Below are 14930 nucleotides of genomic sequence, written 5' to 3'. Positions count from 1 at the left end.
GGTTGTACTGCCATGGATTTCTCCAGTAAAGGAAGGAATCCATATTTCGAGCACTTCCAGAGCAGAGGCTCTAAATTTCAGCTCTGAATCAGCACACAGAGTGGTCAGAGAAGAATGGAATTCCCCAGAGAGTGTTTGGGCCAGCTTAGTGATCAACCTCTACCTTTCACCCTTACTTTGGGAGCTCTCAGGGCACCAAAGAGTGATTATCCAGAACTGATGAGGCTAAGCACCTTCCCCAGGCCCTACCGGCCTCTTGCATCCTTGATGGAGGCCATTAAAGAACATGGGCGGTGGCTCACGCCTTTAATCCCAGCACTTTAGGAGGCCAAGGCAGGTGGATCACGAGGTCAGGTGATCGAGACCGTTCCGGCTAACATGGTGAAACTCCGTCTCTACTAAAAATACCAAAAATTAGCCAGCCATGGTGGTGGGTACCTGCAGTCCCAGCTACTCGGGAGACTGAGGCAGGAGAATGGCGTGAAACTGGGAGGCGGAGCTTGCAATGAGGCAAGAGTGCCATTGCACTCCAACCTGGGCAACAGAGTGAGACTCTGTCTCAAAAGAAAAGAAAAGAAAAGAAAAGAAAAGGACATGGGAAAGGTCATGCCTTTTAATTGCTTCTCCCTTCAACTGAAGCTTCATGATTAGAACATCTTGTGACATGCTAAGCAAAAATACTGTTCAGTCATCCTCTGTCTAGCTTAGGATCCCCTGGTAAGCAGCATCTGGGATGGGTTTGCACATAGAAGCTTTATCAGGGTTCAACACATAGAAAGAAAGGAAGCAGGATTGGGCAGAGGAAGGAGTTGAACTGAGAGATGCAATCACAACAGAGAAATCAATCAGTCCTACAGTGAGCTCTCAGGCTAATGTGGCCCTTCAGAGTTGTCCTACATTGAAGCAAGAGGGTACAAAGGCCTGGGTGAGTCAGCTCCCTTCAGTCAAGGGTGACTTTCAGAGAGGGACTTGGCTGTGAGCCAGCAGCAGCCAACACTCTCAGCAGGTCCTGAAGGTAGTGGGACAGCCTACTATAGCATCCACTATACAATGAGTGAAAGTGAAATTTCAACACTCTATGTATATTAGAATATAGATTTAAGTTCCAACTACTTAAAGCTATATTTCAAAGAAGAACATGTGAATTTGCTGGTTATCTATCCAGTAAATTCCATTGCCAAATCCTCCTTCAGGGACTCTGAGGACCTTGAGGTGAAGTTGCTATCCTCCTTTTCTCTGTCTCATCTGATCCAGATAAGCATGTCTTTCTCAGCACCCATCACCCCTCCGAACATTCACCTCTACACATCTGCCTCCTTCTGCTTGGTGTACCCCTGAAAGATGGGCACATGTATTACCCATCTGTGTGTTCCCACACCTAGCCCAATGTTTGGTAAGTAGGGCACTCGATAAGGGTTTATTGAATGACTGAATGAATCAATGAGTGAACAAATTTCTTTTTCTCCCCTGCAGAACAATGACATAGGGAAATACATTTGATGGAACGAGGACTACTCTTTTAGTGCACGCCTTTATGTGTATTTATCATCGGTGCTTAACAAGGTCTGTTTGATTTCGACTAACTGGCACAGAATAAAAGGGCTATTCTGAAACAGTCGACTCTATCTTATGGGTCTCCTAAATAAACTAAACTCTATCACAGGATTTGAATTAAAATGTAAAACATGAAACAGCTGTTTGATCAGCTGTTACAATAGACTGTGAACAAAGGCTATATTCATGTTTTATCTAGATGGGTAAAAATAATTAATCATAGAAAATGGTTTGTTACACAGCTATCAATTTTCTTTTCTTTTCTGCATGGAAACACAACAGTTATCTAATTAATGACGGTAAACTTTTGGAAGCACAGGCTAGATGGTAACCAGTGAATTTAAAAGTACTATAAAAGTGTATGTTCCCAGTAGATAATGGTAGGCATAAGGTAGTAATTGCAAAAACAAAAACAAAAACAAAAAAAAACAAAAAACAGCTTTCCTGCATGTTACAGAGAGCAAAATTTACTTGCCACCACTAAAATGTTCTAAAATGTTACAAAACTGAAGATATTTTTAATTTCTAGTGTCTACAACTTCATTAAATTATAACTGCAAACTGGTAAAGAATCTTGATTATCTCTGTACCGTCTGGGGAACGGTTGGGTAGGGAGGAAATGTTGGTTTCCTATTGAAATGGCTAAGAACTCCATTATTACAATTCCATCAGACGGTAAATTGGTAAAACTTTCTTGGGGTGACAATTTTGCTATAATTATTAAATGCCTTAAAAAGGTTTCTAACATTTGTCTCTGGAAATTTCCTAAAGAAAAAATCAGAATTATGTGCAACAATTTAGGTTCATAACAGCTTTGTTGAAAATAGCAGAAAGTTTGAAAAAAACACAAATGTTCAGCAATAGGAGATTGATTTCAACAAGTTGTAATACAATCATATGAACTAATGTTATAAAATTATGAAAAAACATTTAAAACATAGGTAAACATTCATAATATGTTGGTATTTATTTTTAAAGGGGATACAAGTAAGTACAGTAAATACAACATAAAGTTTGCATACAGAAAATATAGGTGGCAATAGTAACAGTGGTAAATATTTTATGGAGTTCAATTATGGAAGATTTTCATTTTCTTTTTGCCATTTTCTATAATTTGCAGATCTTCAGAATAAACTTGTATTATTTCTGCATTCATGTTATTAAAAATGATACTCGCACCTCTCTAAAAAATTTCCTCAAACTGTAGATCATCAAGATGGAATGTGATTGCTTCTTTCATTTCTATCAGTGGCCTTTCTTCTTACAAAATGTTTGAAGTAATTTTGGTTATTAACTAATTTGGTTATTAATTCTTCACTTTATCCTTCTTAAAAAAAGATGCTTTGCTGGATAACAAAAGCTCTTCCAATGAGCTTGTTTCTTTAATGTAGAAAACTGGAAAATAACCCAAAGAAGTGAGATATAATTTAAAGACATAATATCAATACACAATTTAATACACACACACAACTGGGATCACAGGAATAAAAAGTAGCCCCAACTTCAAAATATGAAGTAAGGATTCCAAATTCAATTAAAAGAATCATTAAAAACGTTGGAGAGGTTAAGCAAAAGAGAGGATTATTTAGGCTAGAAGGAGAGCAAATAAAACTAAGGATTCAGTAGGACACCTTCATCATTGTGTACTTCTGATAAATGTTGATGAAGAGGAGAATAGAATTGAAAATGGCCTAGCTAAGAGATGCCTAACATAAGATCAAGAGCTCAAATTTCAGATATAAAGTGGAAATTAGATAGTATATGACATTTAAGATGCCATTAAATGGAGACTATGGTAAGATGACTAACATTTGAAAGGTCAGACCTACCTGAAGATGTTTGCTGGTGGTGCCCCCTCTCACAAAACAAAACATTTAAATGACAGGTTTTCTCATTTTTGTTTGGTTGTTTGTTTTTGTGTGGAGTCTTGCTTTGTCGCCAGGCTGGAGTGCAGTGGTGCCATCTCGGCTCACTGAAACCTTCACCTCCCGGGTTCAAGTGATCCTCCTGCCTCAGCCTCCCAAGTAGCTGGGACTACAGGTGCACGCTGCCATGCCCAGCTAATTTTTGTATTTTTAGTAGAGACGGGGTTTCATCACGTTGGCCATGATGGTCTCTATCTCCTGACCTCGTGATTCGCCCGCCTGGGCCTCCCAAAGTGCTGGGATTACAGGTGTGAGCCACCGCGCCCGGCTGACAGTTTTTATATAACAAATAAGATGAACTACTCACTTTGTGTTTGAGATTGCCAGAGATACACGTTTTATCATTTAGTAAACTGGGCCATAGCCCTTAGGAAGAAAATCTCTGTTTTTAGTTTTTTAAAGAAGAAAAAATGTAAATACCGTCATGTCCTTCAATCCCAATGATAAAACTTTGGAGGGAAGTTTGCGTAAAGAAAATATAGGTGGCAATAGTAACAGTGGTGAATGTTTTATGGAGTGCCTACAACTTCATTAAATTACCACTAATTATTGTTTGTGATACTTCTTTTCTGGATAGGCTGCCAGCAAGACAGTGAAGAAAGCAAAGTGCATCTTTGGAGACCTCCTTCTACTCATTCTTGCCTTCTTTCTATCCCCATTTCTCTTGAAACCTCCCTTGGGCATTCAGAATAACCCAATACATTATAATCAGCTGATCACCTCTCAACCTCTTCCTGAATTTCTATCCATGTCTTGGCTTCCCTGGTTGTCAGGCACACAACCGTCCACCCTATTTTTATAGCATAAACTGTCAGTGCCTTCCTATTTCCCACAGCGGGAAAAACCTAACTTTTCGCTTTTTCAATCACTCATTTTTGGATCCTGCCCCACTCCTACTAACTTTCTTTCCCATGTCTCCCCATCCTTTTATTCTAGACAAGCTGAACTTTCTACTGTCCTGTAAATATAAATATCACCTGATAACTGAAGTCTCTGGCCTTATGATTTAAATGATTCCTCCCATCTTTAAAGCCTCTCTCTTCTCTACCTTCCCAAACCTGGACTGTTCTTCAGAACCTATTAAATTCTACTCCCTTAATGAGACTTTCTCCAACTCCTGGGGTCTTTAATGATTCTTCTAACTTAGTCCTTGGGTCCCACAGTTCAGAATTCAATTACGCATTATTTTAATTGTTCCTTATTGCGTGTATGTGCTAGTCTTGTGTCTCCATCTGCATTTTAAGTTTAGTGAGGCTGGGGACTTAGCCTTACTCTTTTTCTATACCTTCCTTCAGTAAATAAACGTATGCTGACTTAGGAAACATTGCTAACAGGGAATTGGCTTTCTGTATTTTTATTTACTGAGTTAACGGAGGAGGCTGAAGATGGATCCATTTTGTGAGCATGGAAACAGAAAGTAGAAATAGTGCATTCAAACTATTAGTGATTCCAACCTCCCACCTGGCATCATTTGATCAGGATGCCCTTCTGTTTGCATTTTCTCCTAAGGCTGAGGGCTCATCCTCCAGGACAGTAATTTTATTCAAAAGAAGTGGCTGTGAGGTCTGGAGCCAGCCCTTTTCCCTCTCTAAATGTGCTTTTTCTTGGATGTAAAACCAGGTGACCTTAACTAGTGTGTAAAACTCTAAAGATGTTTCCATCTTCAGTCACCAATGATTCTATTAAAGCAAAGCAGTTTTTAACTTGGTCTTCTAAGTTTGTTCCTTGAACATTCAAAATCAGGAAGGAAATTTATACCATTGTGGCCTCCTCTTAGGGGAAATAACAACTTTTATGCAGATACATTACTAATAAATTAAGCCCAGCGAATGAGATCCTTGCAAAAGCATAATGGTACATATTTAACCTGTGCAAATTTCCAAAGGATTCTCTTGTGGGGCTAAAAACACTCATTCTTCAGACACATATTACACCTGAACATGGCCCCTCAATTTGGCTCACTTTTGCACCCTATAAGGGTATTCAATCTTGCATGATTCCAGGGTGCCCTCAATTAAATACTGCCCAGTGACTTGTACAAATAACAAAGTTAACATTTATTGAGAATTGTAGGAGTTAGCCCAGGAACATTCCCCCACTTTTGAAGTACCAAGACAAATTGAAGAAACTTGGCTGAAGAAGTACCAAGACAAATTGAAGAGACAAGCTCTTTGAAAGGGCTTTTGATATCTAGCAGGGCATCTTTTGCAGAGGATAAATTGAAGAATTAATAACCACATTTATTTATTTATTTATTTATTTATTTATTTATTTATTGAGACAGAGTCTCACTCTGTGGCCCAGGTTGGCGTGCAGTGGCACAATCTCGGCTCACTGTAACCTCCGCCTCCTGGGTCCAAGTGATTCTCCTGCCTCAGCCTCCCAAGTAGCTAGGGACTAGAGGCATGCGCCACCATGCCTGGCTAAGTTTTTGTATTTTTAGTAGAGACGGGGTTTCACCATGTTGTTCAGGCTGGTCTTGAACTCCTGACCTCAAGCGATCCACCCACCTTGGCCTCCCAAAGTGCTGAGATTACAGGCTTGAGCCACCACGCCTAGACAATAACCACATTTATTAATAACAAAAATTCCCTCAAATTTTTTAAGAAGAAAGGCCACTGATATAAATGAAAGATGCAGTCACATTCCATCTTGGTGATTTATACTTTGAGGAATTTTTTTAGAGAGAGAAGAGTATGGTGTTTCTGGAAATATGAGTTGCAGAAATAACACATATTTGTTGTGAATATCTGTAAATTACAGAAAATGGAAAAAAAATGAAAATCATCCGTAATTGAACTCCACAAAAAAACTAACCACTGTTACTATTGCCACCCCTATTGCCAAAGCTCCACATTTTGGGGAACAGATGGGATTTGAACCCAAGTCCCAGGCCTCCAGTGCCCTTGTGTTTAACAGCTGTGTGATCTTCCTTCCCGTTCGTATAAGAATGTTTTACGTTTATAGTTTCTGACATATTTATCTCTTAAAATATATCTTAAAATAATTAGAGTTAAAGTTTTTTGTTTAAATTAAGCTGCTGACTTTCTCACATCATCTGTGTTAGTAAATCATATACAAGCCAAGAAAACAGGGCTTGGAAGCAGAATCCCTGTTACAGGCTAATGTTCCCTGAGTGTGCGTGCACGTGCGCGCACGTGTGTGTGTGTCAGTGCATTCCCATGCACAGCCACAAACCACTTTCTCAACCCAAAATTTGACAGTGACGAAGCTGGTGCACTGGCACTTCAGATCACTAGTTGCTAGCGGACATTTTGTCAGCCTGATGAACAATAATAATCGATATCTATTGTGTGCCTGCCAAATGCCAAGCCACATTCCAAGCACTTTACATGTATTTTCTCCTTCTTTTTTTCTTTTTCTTTTTTTTTTTTTTTTTTTTGAGACGGAGTCTCGCTCTGTGGCCCAGGCTAGAGTGCAGTGGCCGGATCTCAGCTCACTGCAAGCTCCACCTCCCGGGTTCCCGCCATTCTCCTGCCTCAGCCTCCCGAGTAGCTGGGACTACAGGCGCCCGCCACCTCGCCCAGCTAGTTTTTTGTATTTTTTGTATTTTCTCCTTTAATCCTCTCAGCCACTTTATGAAATAGATGCCATTATTATCCCCATTTCCAAATGAGAAAACTAAGGCATGGGAAGGTTAACTATTTTGCCCAAGGTGGCACACCTAGTTAGTGGTGGAACCAGGGTAGACACCATGCTCTTAACCCCTAGGCTCTACGTAGCACTGCCCCTGTATGTATGGCAGGGAGTCTAGACCTCAATACCCAGTCAAAAGAGAAGGAAATTGTGGCCATTGTCAATGGCCAAGCCAAGTCTTAAGCCTGCCCTGGTGACTTCTGAGGACACGTGAGGGCCTAGAAATTGTGACTCTAATGGCAACTGGCTCTGCTCGCCCAGCCCACCAACCGGCCCCATCACTGTGTACCAGGGGTGTTAGAATCAAGCAGAAAGAACAAGGCTTTGCCATTCTTAACCTTCACAGAGCTTTTGTCATTCTAATCAAGCTCCTAACACCTTGCACAGCATGTAGACAATGCTTGATATGCTACCTTTTTATCATTTATTATTAAATATTATTAAATAAATAATATCATTTGTTATGAATGCATTTATCGTCTATTGTAGTTAAGACAGGAAACAAGTGGCTTTAATGAAGACCAGATCAGAATTGGAACAACAGCCAGGTTGAGGTGAGGCTGAAGTACAGATCTAAGGCTTCCAGAATTTCTCCTGATGCGGAACCTAGTGGGTCTCACAGCCCAAAGTGAGCCTGAGTTCCTCAGGCCCCTTGTGGGGGGATAAAGGGATGGACTGAGTCAGGATGAGGCTGAAGCCAGGCAAGTCTCTCCTGATGCCTACAAGTATACATGGCGTCCTGTTGCCACCTTATCTATGCTGCACATCCAGAAAAATTATTGGTTGGTGAAAAGAAGTGATTATATAAAAATGCCTGTTTCTGCTCCCTTAGATTGAAAAACTCTACAAGACAAACAAGGATATATTTCCAAAAAGGTAGTGTAAGGCACCTATAAGCCAAAGCTGAAGTGATCGCTGTTTATGGTCCTACATGTGCATTCTTTCCAATCCTTGAAACAAGTCGGCCAGGAAGGCATTATGAGTCTCATTTTAAAGATGAGGCAGCTGAAATACTGGGAGGTTATATACCTTTTAAGGTTCCATATACGTAAGCGTAGGAAATGAGATTCATAACTAGCTTGTTTGACACTAAAACCTATTCTATGCCCCCCCCCCCACCCCCGGCTTTTTTTATAGACAGTCTTCGTCTGTGGCCCACGCTTGAGTATAATGGCATGATCACAGCTCACTGCAGCCTCGAACTCCTGGGCTCAAGCAATCCTCTCACTTCAGCCTCCAGAGTTGCTGGGGCTCCAGGTGAACTCCTCTCTACCCAGCTGTGTGTGTGTGTGTGTGTGTGTGTGTGTGTGTGCACGCGCGTGTGTGTGTAGAGCCATGTCTCATTATGTTGCCAGAGCTGGTCTCAAACTCCTGGGCTCAAGCAATCCTCCCGTCTCAGCCCTCCAAGTTAAATCCTACGTTCTTTTAATATTGCTGTATTACCTCTGTCTATTCTTTCCTTGACTAGGATATACAAATTTCCAGGCACATCCGTATAATTATTATTTTTTAGGACATTCAAGTGGGTTACAGGAGCCCAGGGAAGTTCTCCATTTTTCTTCACCAAAGGTGAGAAAGAGGCTTTGCCATTAACACGTGGGCCACATCTGCCCACCACACACCTCAACTCATGACCCTTTATGAGCCAACTCTGACATTCCCTGCCAAAGCCGGTACCACTAGCCTACAGCCAGTCTTGCTCTCCCTGCCACAAATATCACTTACCAGGTGTTGGTTACAATTTGGAAGTCTGGTTCCAACACTTCCAGGGATCTCAAACAAGTGGCTGCCACCCTCAAATGACCAAATCTCCTCTCCCAAGCCTGGCCAAAACTTTCTTGTTTCTGCTTCAAGTTGCCTTTTTTAGCTTTTATTTTGGGGATTGAACGAGAGCTATTCCAGAATTGCAGAAGATAGTTTCCATGGCTCCACCAACCCAAACACTAAAACTGAGAGATGGGGGACAGATGCAACATGCTGCTGTCCAGTTCCATGTGGGAGATGTCATTGCTCTGCCAAGTCTCTGGAGATGACCTGCCCCTCGGGTAAAAGAGATTTCAGTGAATACTCATTTATACACCATGCACATTTCTAAAAAGTTAGTCTACAACTATCTTGGAACTTTTAAAACATCAAGAAAGAAAGTTATGTATTAACCAGCTATCCTCCCAGTACGTCTCTGTTTATCCCAAAGGGAGTGATTAAAATTTGCTGACAGCTTTAAAAATTATCAGGGAACGGCCAGAATGTCACAAGTTTAATAATTAACAAAGTTTAGAACCCAGAGTCAAATCCAGAGACTTTAAAACATAAATCATTGGGTTGGTCACCTACGAACTCGAACATTCTATACACTACACTCTCGATTTTGGCCATTTCATCTACTAAAACCTCCATCGTACACATTTGTAACCCCAATTTCGTTCCAACTGCTAGATTTCTCTCCCTGGGTGTCCTCTCCCAGAACCTCCAACTCTAGATGTCCTATCTATTCCCAAAACCTTCTCTCCCTCTTCTTCATATCCCCTTTTTGCTAATATCACCACCAGATGTGACACACGGCATTTGATGCATGGCACTCTGTGAATAAAAAATCATAGGCCGGGCGCGGTGGCTCAAGCCTGTAATCCCAGCACTTTGGGAGGCCGAGATGGGTGGATCACGAGGTCAGGAGATCGAGACCATCCTGGCTAACACGGTGAAACCCCGTGTCTACTAAGAAATACAAAAAAACTAGCCGGGCGAGGTGGCGGGCGCCTGTAGTCCCAGCTACTCGGGAGGCTGAGGCCGGAGAATGGCGTGAACCCGGGAGGCGGAGCTCACAGTGAGCTGAGATCCGGCCACTGCACTCCAGCCTGGGCTACAGAGCAAGACTCCGTCTCAAAAAAAAAAAAAAAAAAAAAATCATCAGTGCCATTCATTGTTCACAGAAAGATCTAAACCTTTCTGACATACAAGTCTCCCCACAATTCATCCCAACTGACTTTTCTAGCTTTCTCTCCCACCAGATCCCTCTGGCAACTCTCCACAATGAAGCTCTTAAGTTCTCCTACACATTGCCATGTTCTTTCACAGTTTTGTGGTTTTGTACAAGCTGCTCTTTAGTTTAAAAATGCTTTCTTCATCTAGTCTCCTGGTGAATTCATATTCATCCCTTAAGACACAGTTCAGATGTCACCAACTCTGTGAGTTCTTCTCAGATTTTCTCAGACAGAGTTTGATGTTCTCTCCAATCACCTTCCCTAGAACTTTGTATGTGCACTATTAAAGCACCTGTCATAGGCCAAAGAGTAGTAATTATTCTTGACTATCTCCCACATCAGCTTGTGAGGGTCCCAGGAACAATGGCCCTGTATAAATCATCTTTCATTCCTTTTGGGACAAAATGTGGAAAAGGAAGTAAATGTTCACTGAATGAATGAACAATGAATCAATGAATGGACCCCTCCCAAGGCACACACCACCTTCTACCTTGTATTGTGAGTATCCCATCTCCCTTCTTGAATTGACAAGTCTTCTGGGGCAAGAACAATATGATCCATTTTTGAAACCCCTACACAGTCTCCCTCAATTCCTATTGTCTGAATAAATGGGTAAAACTCTTGAGGAGCTTGTGCCATGTTTCAGACTCTGCAAAGCTATTTTACTCACATTATTTCACTTGCCCTGTAATCTAGCAGTGACTAATTGGTGTTATCCCCATGTAGCAGATGAAGCAATTGAGTAAGACTGGGCTTTGGAAGCCTGCTTTCTTGGTTCTTAGAACAATGCCTATTCCGTGGAATGTTCTTGAGAAAAGTCAGATCTACTCATCAGTACCTTGTTTTGATCAGAGTTTGGGAGGATGAACGCAGAGGTTTCGCCACTGCTTGCAAAAATAGCTAAACCCTTATCTACCTTTTCCAGATGAGTCTAACATGAGTAATGTGATTGAACCTGAAGGCTTGGAGTATAAATCAGAAAGGGACAAATCATGAAGGGAAAATAGAAAAATCTGAACCCATTAGGCATACTTTAGTAAGAAAATGACTTTGGGGGGCCTGAAAAGAGAAACTTCAGCTTCCGTAAGATGGGGTGCTATGCAAGGCAGCATCAAGAGGCACTTAGTAATATTTTCTAAAACACCTAAGTAGGTATGCTGTTAAGTCCAAGTTCCTCTAGGAGAGAAAATGTCAAAAATGCTGAAAGAAAACTGAATTTACACACAGCCTTGGCCAACCTCAGCATGTTGTGATTACGCATCTATGTACCTGCAACACCAGGCACAGGGCCTGGCATGGGTGAGCTCACCTGAGCCTGCTAGACAGACATGGTAGCCTGAGATCCCACCCAAAGGGGAGGAAGGCTGGAGCAGAGGCAGAAGGACGGGACCACGGTCAGCACCAAACACCCAATGCCTTGGTTTTTTCTCCAGCCACAGGAGAGTCAGAATAACTCTGCCCTGCCCTCCTGGCAGGGAGCAAGGCCAGCCCCTACTTCCCGAAGGCTACTTGAGAATTCCTCAAGGCAAGTCTTAGACACCACATCCACGGGTCTGGAGGTGTCCTAATTACTGCTCAAGTACTAGGCAGCGTTAGGAGGTGGGCCAAAGCATGCCCAGGGGGCCATTAAACAGGCTGTACTGAGAGCATTGTTGATTCCCACTGACCCCATCCCATAGGATCTGCCAGATCCTCCACAGAGGGTGTGTGCCCCCACTACCCCCATCCCTTCTTCTGGCTTCTATTTTTCGGTGCCCTTGGTATGTACACAGCCCCCTGTGGCTGAGGGGTTAGTGTCTGTCCCCATCCTTGCCAAATATGGGCTAGGCCAGAGAGCAAAGCTGCCGTTTGGCCACCCCGAACTAGGAGTGGGGTGGGGTGGAGCGGAGGTGGGAGAGGGATAGGAGGAAAACAGGCATTTGCCAAAAAGGCACTGCAGCCTCAGGTTAGATCCATGACAATCACAGAATCTCAAAGAATCAGGAGGGCCTGGAAAGTCTTTGGCAATCGATTGGCCAGGCTCCAACCTCTTCTGTTCAAGGTCGTTTTCCCGATGCCAGGACAACAACACGATGCGGTGCATGCTTGCTCCAAGAGAGGGTGGGGAGTGTCCAGGTCAAGTTGGAGCAAATGACTGACCTTTGTGCCACCTCCCCACCCCTTTCCCCTGGCTTCGAAAATTCCAGCAAGCGAAGGCCCAGCAGCCTTCTGGGGGAGAAGTTCAAAGTCTGGCCCCAGAGGTGCAACAGGCTTCCAGCCTCTGGCCTCTGGGTCCGAGGAACGCACCCAAAATTGCCCCCAAAGGAGGGTTCAGTGCACGGCACTCCGGACTCACTAGAGCCCCGCCCGTGCATGAAGAGTCTGGGGACTGCAGGGTCAGCCCCTGCCCCACGGCCGCCCCCCGCGTCTCCCCCAGGCAGCCACCTGTCCGAGCGCGTGAAGAGGAAGGAGGGCGCACAGCCGCGACTAACCTGAGATGCCGCCCCCCACCACGACCACGTCGCATTTGTTGCTCATGGCGCTCGCCCCGTTCCAGGCCTCCCGGCTGCCCGCTGCTCCGGTTTCTGGGCCTCGATCCCAGTCCTGCCTGCCAGCCAGCCAGCCCGCCCGCCTGCCAGCCGGCCTGCCGCGCGCTGCCCCCGCGCACCAGCGCCTCGGCGAGCCGCTATATTACCCGCCCCGGGAGCCCGGACGCGCAGCCCCGCCCGCCCGCCTACGCGCAGGCCGGGTGCAGCGCGGGGCCACCGCCCCCGCCCGCAGCTCTGCCGCCCAGGCCCGGGGAGGGCGGGTGCCTGGGCGGAGAGGTCACTTAGGACCTCGAAGAGTCCCGCCCCAGAATCCCCACTCCTCAGCCTTCTGCACGGTATTTTCTCGTCACCCTCCCTAGTGCACTATCAGGCTTGGCGGCTGGGAGGATGGCAAATTGGGGTGTCTTCCTTCAGGGCCCGAATTATTCCCTGGGTGTAGGGCAAATAATAAGAAACTTCCACTGAGTGGTTTCAAGGTACCAGACACTGTGCTCAGCACTTTATGCACGATTCCTGTTCAAGCTTACAACAATCCATTTTGCAGATGCGGAAAGCAAAACATAGTGAGTGACAACAGAAGATAAAAAGTCAGAAAGAAAAAAAGAAAAGAAAAGCTAGGAAGATTCCAAGACCCACTTCGATTCACCACACAGTACTACCATTTCTTGGCATTCCCAGCCCACCTCACCTTCCTTCCAAATACCCACTTCTTTCCCCACTCCCCCTGCGTGATTAGGTCAGGAAGGGTCCTCACTAGCATCGCAAATGCCGCACCTTAAATACACTCTGAAGCAATGCAGTGTGTCCTTGGTGGAAGCTGTTGAGACTAGACCCCAGGAGACTGGTGGCAGCAGGGAAGAGGTCTTGGATGGGCAGTGTGGGATTCAGAGCCCCCAGAAGCAGCGAGCCAAGTTACCTGTGTGACCCTGGAAGGTGGGTCTGAGGAGCCTGGTTTAGCCAAACATAGGGATGATTCAACAAGATTATAGGGGTTTAAGCTAAGGTGACTCCAGGGAAAACAGAAGTTTATTTCTTCTGAACAGTAGGAAAGCCACCTCTGAGAATTAAAAGTGGGAAGAAGCGACATAGGGTAGCTTTTCAAGAAATAAACAGGTGAAGTGCTTCTGTTCAGGCCTGAGAGGGGCTGGCTTCAGATCTGGGGAATTTGATGAGAAACTGAAGCAAACCTCTGTCTCATCCCACACCATTCCCTGTATCTACCTGCTACCAAGGTATTCTGAGCTTCTGCTGTCCTCAGATCAGAAGACAGTTTGGGTACTTCTGTGACGGAGTCACAGGTGACAGGAAAAGTCTTCGTCCACCTCTGACTTCCATCTGTCCTGCTTTGTTATAAAACAGTCAGACCCTGTCCCTGAACCCCGATCCTTACCTCATGTCCCCAATGCAGAGAATGAAGCTACCTTACCCTGCAGACAATTTGTGCTGACCTCCTCCTTGCCATCCCCTAATTGGTCCACCTCTGTCCACAGGTCCCTGAAGCTGTGGGCTTCTTGGCTGTGGATACTGTCTCCTCACCTAGCCTGCAAGTGAATTACGTGCCAGGTGAGGTAGGATGAATGGAGAGGATCTGCTATGGTTTGAATGTGTCCCCCAAAGTCCACATGTTGGAAACTCAATCCTCAATGCAACAGTGTCAGGACATGTTTAGGTTCCCAGGGTTCCACCCTCATGAATGGATTAATGCCACTATAAAAAGGGCTTGACCCAGGGTTCCACCCTCATGAATGGATTAATGCCACTATAAAAAGGGCTTGAGACAGCGAATTTGACCTCTTACTCCTTCTAACCACTCATTGCCCTTCTGCCATGGGATGACACATTGGGAAGGCCCTTGCCAGATGCCAGCCTCTCAATCTTGGAATTTGCAGACTCTAGAACCATGATACAATAAACTTCTCTTCCATGTAAATTACCCGCCTTAGGTATTCTGTACTAGCAGCACAAAATCGACTAACACGAGATCCTTGTGGAATCTTCTTGGAATCTCTTTTGCTTAGTTCCAACAGTGCAAGTCAGCCAGGGGTCTGGGGATCTAAGACTTTGAATAAAAGGCAGACTGATAATCCCTTTTCTATGTCCAACTGGCAATGAGGCCAGGAGAGGAACCACACAGTTCCACGGTATCTGGAGAAAATTCGTTAGCAAACAGCATTTTCCCCAAACAAAGGTAATCAGTTACCTTGTGCTCCATGAGGTATATTTTTTAAAAGGGTGGCAGGGTGATTGAATTAGACCCCAGGACTTGGTCATAGGAAAAACAGCAG

General features: G+C 44.3%; 1 protein-coding gene across 1 annotated transcript in view; it reads right to left on the bottom strand.

The window, feature by feature from the left end:
* LOC105463385 (monoamine oxidase B) overlaps nucleotides 1–12789 on the bottom strand; it is a 123881-nt gene extending 111092 nt beyond the window's left edge. The window contains exon 1 of the mRNA XM_011710450.2: nucleotides 12589–12789. Within this exon, the coding sequence (XP_011708752.1) occupies nucleotides 12589–12634 (46 nt within the window). The 5' untranslated portion in view covers nucleotides 12635–12789. The remainder of the gene's footprint in view (nucleotides 1–12588) is intronic.
* Between the last annotated feature and the right edge of the window lie 2141 nt (nucleotides 12790–14930).

Source organism: Macaca nemestrina, chromosome X (genome assembly GCF_043159975.1).
Source record: "Macaca nemestrina isolate mMacNem1 chromosome X, mMacNem.hap1, whole genome shotgun sequence".
NCBI lineage: Eukaryota > Metazoa > Chordata > Mammalia > Primates > Cercopithecidae > Macaca > Macaca nemestrina.
The sequence above is the reverse complement of the archived record's forward strand: the minus strand, read 5'-3'. Positions and strand labels throughout refer to the sequence as shown.